General features: G+C 39.1%; 2 protein-coding genes across 2 annotated transcripts in view; one reads left to right on the forward strand and one right to left on the reverse strand.

Annotated features, from left to right (window-relative positions):
• Positions 1-285: 285 nt before the first annotated feature.
• SEPT11 (septin 11) overlaps positions 286-8505 on the reverse strand; it is a 118167-nt gene continuing 109947 nt past the window's right edge. Inside the window, exon 10 of the mRNA XM_025043792.1 lies at positions 286-349. Within this exon, the coding sequence (XP_024899560.1) occupies positions 301-349 (49 nt within the window). The 3' untranslated portion in view covers positions 286-300. The remainder of the gene's footprint in view (positions 350-8505) is intronic.
• Positions 3403-8505, forward strand: part of CCNI (cyclin I) — a 24919-nt gene continuing 19816 nt past the window's right edge. The window contains exon 1 of the mRNA XM_006907631.3: positions 3403-3934. The gene's annotated coding sequence lies outside the window, so the exon portion shown is untranslated. The remainder of the gene's footprint in view (positions 3935-8505) is intronic.

Below are 8505 nucleotides of genomic sequence, written 5' to 3' on the forward strand. Positions count from 1 at the left end.
TTTTAATAACCCCTTTTCAGGCAAAAATAAACTCTCTAGAAACGCATATAAACTGCTCACCAAAAACGTAGGTTTTTTAAAAAAATGTATTTATTCTAAAATTAAAGGCAAGCCAAAAATAACCATAGGGTGAGTATTTTTGTTCGAAGATTTAATGCAAGCCAGAAATATCCACAGGATGAGGCAGTGAAGAGTAGTGACCAAAAACACACCAGGCTCTGGAGTCAGACAAGCTGGCTTTGAATCCTGGCTGTGTCTCTCCAAGCTGTGTGCCCAATCTTGTGGATATACTTGACCTCTTTATCTTCTGCAAAATGGGGGCAACAATAATACCTTCTGTAGAGGAGTGCTGTGGGGATAAAAATGGGAGAATAAAAATGCTTAGTGCAATGCCTGGTACATAATGAATAATCAATATATTTTAGTTATTATTATTATCAAATGCCATGTAGAGAGGTAGTTTATTTTTACTATTTAGGACATAAGGGAAACATTCCTAAAAACATCTTAAAAAGGAAAAAATATAAATTCTTTACCAATATATGGATATTAATATGTTTTCTTAATATGTTTTCTTATATGCCTCATTTTTTTTCCTCAGGGAATTTTAAAGGCTTTCCATTTTTTACAGCTACAATTCATTGTAAAAGCAATATTAATTAAGAAAAATGAAATACTAATGAAAAGTAAGGTCTTATAAGTGAATATTGAAGAAAAAGAATGTTTATATTTTTTGTTATGACAACCGGACCTAGTTCCTTATCACCTATCAGTTACTTGTCATTATAGTATTGTATATTAAATTGTCACTGGCAATCTCCCAGACAGTAAGACAGTTTTAATAAATCTAAACTTCAAAAAGGATAAGTATATAATAAGTGAGAGCTCTTAAATGTTGTTACATTTTAATTGGTTCAACTCCCCTGCCTAGTAATTTGGCAACCTGGTAGTCATCAAAAGCCCTAAAACTGAAACTATCTTTGGACCCAGGAGTAATCCAAAAAGGTTATGCATGAAGATACTGTATTTTTTTTTTTTTGGTGACAGCATTATTGATATATAATTGACATCTCATGCAATTCACCCATTTAAAGTGTAAAACTCAATGGTTTTCAGTATATTTAGAATTGTACAACCATCACCACAATTGATTTTAGAACATTTTCTTTAAAAAGAAATTGAACACTCTTTAACTATTATCTCCCAACCCCTTTCTGCCTCCTGTCCTAAATAACCACTAATCTCCTTTCTGTCTCTACAGATTTGCCTATTCTGGACATTTCCTATAAATGGAATTATTATGCTAAGTGATAGAAAACAGTCATAAAAGACTGCATATTGTATGTTTTCTTGTGTCACCCATGTTACATGCACCATATCAATGCCTCCTTTCTATGGCCAACTAATATTCCATTTTATAGGTATACCATATTTAATTTATGCAGTCATCAGTTGGTGGACATTCATGTTGTTTCACCTTCTGAGTATTATGAATAATGCTGTTGTCAATATTCATGTACAAGTTTTTGTGTGCACACATTTTCATTTCTCTTGGCTACATATCTAGGAGTGGAATTTACATTATTCTTGTTGGACTGAAAATCATGGTCCAACAATGTAATTATGCTACACTCTCAAAGGTATTATGCAGAAATGCTACACTTTCAAAGGTATTATGCAGAAATATGTTGGTTATGTAGAAGGAGGACCACATAGCAATACAGAAAAAGGCTATACAAAGTGAAAAAAGAATACAATCAACCCACATAAAATCCTTTTTGGGCTTCCCATTTGCTGCTCTGTCCTCTGGCCCTCTGGACCTCAGCTCTCTCTCCCTCTATTCTCTGATGGCCAGTGATACTACCTTTCAGCGATATTTAGACTGTCTCAACTTAGCCTTTGCAAATGCTGTTTCCTACGCCAAAAATCTTTCCCCACTTCTTTGCCCAGTGGTTTCAAGTCTCATCTTAAATGTCACTTCCTCAAAGAAACCTTCTCTGATATCCCTAACTAGGCTAGAGTTAAGTGTTTCCATAGCAGCCTGCAGTTTTCCATCTTAATACTTTTGATACTGGTAATTGTTTATTCAGTCTGTAATCAAATACCGAGAGCTCTTTACACGCAGGGATACAGGGTGAAACAAAACATGGAAGATACCCGCAATCCCAGACCTTGTATTCTAGGGAGGGAATACAATGTATAAGAAAACAAATCAAGGTACTGGGTAATTTTAGAGACAATTAGCTCAACGTTTATCCTTTTTGGATCGTAAAGATCATGAAGGCAGGAGCTATTTCTGTCTTAGTTACTTCCAGTTTGATAGAGCTTAGCACTCAGCCTGGCCCGCTGAATAAGTTCAACACACATATTTTTTTAATGACTGTTAAAAACGGCATATAAAAGACAGAAATGGAAATCACAGAGTCCACCTCTGTAAATAACTGAATTTGAGGTTTTTTCCCTTTTCTTTTTCAAAACTTTCTGTAATCCTACAAATTTATAATCAAAACAACTAAAAGATGATCAAGTTACTATAGCGAGTAAAAGAGCCCAAATAAAACACATTTACATGTCATCACTCACTCGTTAAAGATCTGGCAATAAAATGTAGTCTGAAATATTCAGATGCGTTGGTTAAGTGGATAGAATTCCCTGGACACATTAATAAGCAGGTTCCCAGCCTTCGGCAGTATAATTTACCGTTCTAAAAGAAGCCTTAAGCAAAAAGATGCTTAAGGATATGATCCACGGAATTTCCCGATTTCTAAAACACTTTAGAATCTCCCTGCACCCAGGATGTGGCAGCAAAAACATCGCAATTCTATTTACACGTCAATGCTAAGAAGAGAACACAATTTTTTGCGAGGTCAATAACAATACATGATTTTGCACAACAGATCACTAGCCCTTTCCCAATAAAACCTCCTACCAACCCTACAGACACGCTAGGTTGGATAAAACCAGGTAGCTCTAGCTTCAGCCGGAGCAGCATCCTGACAAAGCCCCACCCCCAAGAGAAGCGCTCAGCCGCTTCTTTCTTCCCCGGGGCGCATGCGCAGCGCTCTCTCCGGCCACCGCACGCTTCTTCCAACCAGCTTACGGAGCGCTGACGTCACTGTGCGGCCCATAAGAGATCCTTCCGCTCATCCAACGAAAACGAGTCCGCGCACCTTGGCTTTTCTTAACCCAGAGAAAATGTCTATTCTCCTTATACCCCAGGGCCAAAACCTGCCCCAGCCCGTCCCCAACAGCCCATTTTTTTCCAGATGTCTCCGTACGTTCGTTGGATTGGGAAGGCGGTGGGGAGTAAAAAAGGGTAGGCAGAGACCAATTCAGTGTTGTTTACAGGAGTCACTCGTCTAGGAATCGGTCCGCGAGGGTGGAGCCGAGGGGCCCGGCACTTCTTCCTCCCCTCCTCTCCCTCCCCAGCCTCCCCGCGAGCGGACGCGGCAGCGTCTCTGTCTCGCTTTTTCTTATTTTACCCCCTTCCCCTTCTTTTTTTTTCTTTCTTTTCTCCCCTGCTTCCCTTTCACCATTTCCCCTCGGAGGTGCATCCCCCGGGCAGGGGCAGAGCCGGTCTCACCCCCCGCCTCTCCCCGGCCCCCGCCGCCCTATGGCGAGAGGGAACCCCCTCCCCACCCGGGCACAAGCGGCGGCGGTTGGAGGAGCGGGACCGGCGGTGGCTGCCTCAAGTCCAGGGTCGTCATGGAACTAATTCGCTGACTGACCCACCGGCCGCAGCCGTGCGTCCCGCTCGAGCGCCAGCGCCCCCCGGCCCGGTTTCCCCTCTTCTCCCTCCTCAGTCGGCCCGGTCCTCGCCCCGCGCGCTGAGGAAAATGAGGTGGTAACGGGCCCCCGGATGACCCCGCGTCACCACTGTAAGGCCTACAGCTCTGCCAGGGAGGAGGAGGAGGAAGGGGAGGAAGAGGAGAAGGTGAGCCGGCGGGGGCGGGGGGCTCGACGTTCTTCGCGGCCCGCGCGCGCCGCCGGAAGGGAAACGCCGGAGCCGCGCGCTCCGAGGCCCACCTCCCACCTTCCCCCTTCGTCTCCCCCTCTAACGGGGAGCCTTCCGGCCGCCCTCTCCACGCAAGAACAACTCGGCACCTGCCCAGTTCGAAAACGGCTCTGTTGAGTTCCCTTTCGGGCCAGCGAGTAACTTTTTTATAGGAACTGCAGATTACCTACCCTGGTAGTGCATCTTTTAGGCTCCGCGATCCTTTGTAATACACATATAAGTGGACACACTCCCACCCTTAGATTTGAGCGTTCCTGCGGGAGCCAAAAGAAGAGTTACTTTGCCAAGCGGAGCTAATTCCAAATTAATGGGCTTAACCGCCAGTGCTGCGGAAACTCGGGGAAAGGGGAACGTTACCCAGTGGGTGGGGGAAATTGGAGAGGAAGTGAGATTTGAGTTGCACCCTCAAGGGCAGGTAAAAGCGAAATTTTGAAGAGGGCAGAAGGACCTCTGCTGAGCTCTAGGTTCCATTGCAGAACATTTGGGCAAGCGTTGAGAATTGGGTAGTAGTAGAAGGTAAGGAATCTGACTGAAAGTCACTGAATGCCAAGCTCAAGTATTTAGCTTTTTTTTTTTTTTTTTTGGTCAGTGGGGAGCTACTCAACGTTTGAGCAGAATGTGACGTTGCGATGTTAATATCACTTGTTGAGGCTCATCTGGCAGGCATTGTTCTAAATGGTTTGCAACTCATTGAATCCTCGACTCTGACCAGTCTCATTTTACATATGAGGAAAACTGAGGCTCCACGAAATGAAGTAATTTATAATTTACCTCTTTAGATGACACAACTAGAACCTGGTGGCCAGAATTGAAACCGTAGCAGTCTTGACTGCTATATCGTCTGTCCCGAAAATGAATTTGTTGTAAAGTTCAACAGTAGTGTTATCTGCTTCTAGCTTTTCCGGATTATTTGTGGCAGACGAAATAGAAGGGAATGGACATAAAAAAGAGTGGACGATTTAGGTTCGATAATCTAGGACCAGACGGGTGAGAGATTCTGAGCTTCTGGACTAGGAAAACTTTCTTAATGCCAATGAAGAGACTAGTAGAATCAGCGAGTATTGGGAAGGTGCAGTAGAGATGATTTTCATTTACAGATAATTGAATTTATGTGGCATTGTGACATCCTAGTAGGTTAGAATGGAACTCTAAAATGTTTCTTGGTCAAGATCGGAAGCTGAGAGTGTGTGTATATGTTTTACTTTGATTTTATACTTTAAAAATGGAAAGTATCCTTTCCGTGCATGTTCATCTTTAAAATATGCTTAACACCATCTTCGTAAGGTTTTAGGATTGAATGAGTTAATTGGCATAGTACTTTCATCAGTACCTGGCCAAGTAGTAAGCACTCATTGCTTTTACTTTTTTAAGCACTTAACAAGTGTAAGCTGCTCTTATTGTTTATTAGACATAGTGCCAAACTCTGGAGCATGCTTTCCATCAAGGAACTCATGTTTAGGAGAGACAGATCTACCAGTAATTATCTCTGAGCAATTAAATGCAAAAGTAGGACTATGTCCAGGTACAGATGTAGGAAGGCAGGGTACCATTCACAGATTGATGCAAATGACAACTCTGTAGGAAGGGGAGTGTGAGCCTAGAGAAGGACATTTCAAGTTGAAAGAACAGTGTGTGGGAAGACATGGGAGATTGAGAAAGAAATTCATTATTAGATTAGGGGGCATAAAGTCAAGGAGGTAATATTAGAACATGAAGTTCTAATATGGTCACAATAACTGACTCTTATTTAGAAGGAACATAAGATCCAGAAGTCAGCCCCAGTACAGAATTATTAATAGGGTTGGTGTTATGGTAATATAATAATTCCATATTAATAGTTTTTTTTCTGTCATATACCCAGCACTATGCAGCACTTTTTCTCAGATGAGAAAGCCCTCTATGTAGATTTGTAATATAGATGATGCTGTACAATAAGGATTTTATAAATTTCACTCAGACATTAAACTTAAACAGAAGCAGAAATAGCAACTGAAAGAGTGGGAGAAGAAATGTAAAACTATCATAAAGATAGACATGGGATGCAATGAAAGCAGTGTGGAATATGCCAACCAAAATACAGTCTTTGTTTTTTTAGTTCCTAGAGATTTTTCTATCTGAGCATCCAGAATTCTTCTGTCCAACAGTGGGCATAGAATAGTAGGACACAACTATAATGTTCTGTTATTTAAGACTAATGTTGTAAGTTTGTATTTTATTTCTTAGCAGGATTCATCTAATTCAAACTGTTTTACGTATTAGAAAATAGGCTTATGTTCTGTTGGTAAAGAAAAACTCAATCCAGCACTTTTTCCAGAGTATCATATCTTACTAGAGACTTAAAAAATGAATGTAAAAAATACTCTGATATTATAAGCACTTCCATAAATTCTTCTTTTGCTTTTCTACATTCTCCACTTTTAAGTAATTTCTCCATTTTTTATTTACTTTTAAGTAATTTCAAAAAGAACTCTGGATTGACCAATTAACATTTTACTCCTTTTGTTTTATCAATAGTCATCCCTCCCTTTCTTCCTCTTCCCCATATATATGTGTGTATATTGCATTAATTATGGCCCGTTACTCCTAAAATTTTTAGTGCGTATTTCCTAAGAATAAGCATATTCTCTTAAAGAATCACAGTAAAGTTATTAACTTCAGTAAATTTAACATTGAAACATTTACTTTAATCTGTCCATGTTCCCATTATGTCAGTTAACCCATTAATGATCTTTATAGCATTTATCTGTCTAGTACAGGATCCAGTCTAGGGTCAGATACTGCACTTTCATTTTTCTCTAGCCTCATTTAAACTGGAACATCCCCACAGGTATCCTTCATCCTTTTTGTCTTTCATTTGCATTATTTATATCCTAATTTTTGAACTTTAAGAGAATTTGAACTTTTTTCCTTTGTTACATTTCCCTAGTGTGAGCAAAGAATGATTTCTTCTGTTGATATGGTGTATTTACATTAATTGATTTCTGAATGTTAAACCAACTTTGCATTCCTGGGCTAAATCACATTTGGTTATGGTGTATAACTTTTTTTTCTTTTTTTATGTCGTGGGATTCAGATTGCTAGTATTTTCTTCCGTATCTATATTTAGAAGAGATGTTGGGCTATTGTTTTCTAGTGCTGTTGTCTTTTGGTAGCAGGGTAATAGCTGGCTTCAATATAAGTGAAGCGCTCCTCTTTACTTTTTGGAAGAGTTTGTGAAGAATTTGTATTACTTTTTCTGTAAACGTTTGGTAGAATTTATCAGTGAAGCAAGCCATTTTGGCATAAGCTTTTCTTCGACAATAGTTTGTTTACTAATTCAATCTATGTACTTGTTATTAGCTATTTAACTTTTAAGTTAGTTTTAATAGTTCGTGGTTCTAAGTATTTGCCTATTTCATGTAAATTGTCCAGTTTATTTGCATATAGTTCATAGAATTCCTTTATAATTCTTTTTGTTTCTGTAACATAGGTAGTAATATCCCCTCTTTAATCCTGATTTTAGCGCTTTATCCTCTGTTTTTTTCTTGATCAGTTTAGCTAATGGTTTGCCAATTCTGTTGACCTTTCCAAAGAACCAACTTTTGATTTCATTGGTTTTTCTGTATTTTTCTATTGTCTACTTTATTAATTTCCATGCTAACATTTTTGTTCTTTTTTTTTCCGGCTTGTTTTAGGTGTAGTGTGCACTACTCTTTTCTAGTGTCTTAAGGTGGAAGGTTAGAGTCTCGATTTGAGATTTTTTTTAACATAGGCATTTACAGATATGAGTTTCCCCACTAAGCACTGCTTTCATTGCATCCCATAAGTTTTGATATGTTAGGTCACCTTTTCCCTTCATCTCAGTGATTTCTTTTTTGACCCAGATTTCTTTGCTTTAAAAAAGTTGTTAAAGCATCAAAATATTTGAAAATTGGAGAACAGGAATCCCTTGAACCTGATCTTACTCTTCTTTACATAATTGTATCCTATATGTCCCTCTCTGTCTCCTCTAAAAATAACTTTCAAAGGATGCATTGTAGAGGAAGAGTAATCACTAGGGGCAGCCAGCCATTGGAGTGTGTTGAGAAGGGTGACGGGTCCTGGTGAGTAACCTTATTGGGTGTAGCTAGATAATGAAATATGATAGAGATAATTAGTAAAGTTTAAAGTTTTGTCAAAAAACAATAAATTACAGACAAAAAAAATTAGGTTTAGAAGAACGTAGAATCTGTGAAGTTTGATATTGAGCCAATATAAGTGTTTCTTCTAAGTATCTTTTGACAGATGGTCATCTAGTTTATACTTCATTTCTAAGGTTAATATTTGTATCTGCTTTAGATGAAATTATAGTGAGTCTGTTTGTCTAATTGTGGAGAATCTGAGAAAAGTTCCAAGGCAACAAAATTGGAATCTCAGAACATCTCAGCAGAATGTAACAGTAGATGGAATTTAATAACTTTTTTTTAAAGAAAGAATACATTTTTAAGGTTCTAAGTGAGAATGTCCAAAAA

The sequence above is a fragment of the Pteropus alecto genome, unplaced genomic scaffold (genome assembly GCF_000325575.1).
Source record: "Pteropus alecto unplaced genomic scaffold, ASM32557v1 scaffold161, whole genome shotgun sequence".
Taxonomy (NCBI): Eukaryota; Metazoa; Chordata; class Mammalia; order Chiroptera; family Pteropodidae; genus Pteropus; species Pteropus alecto.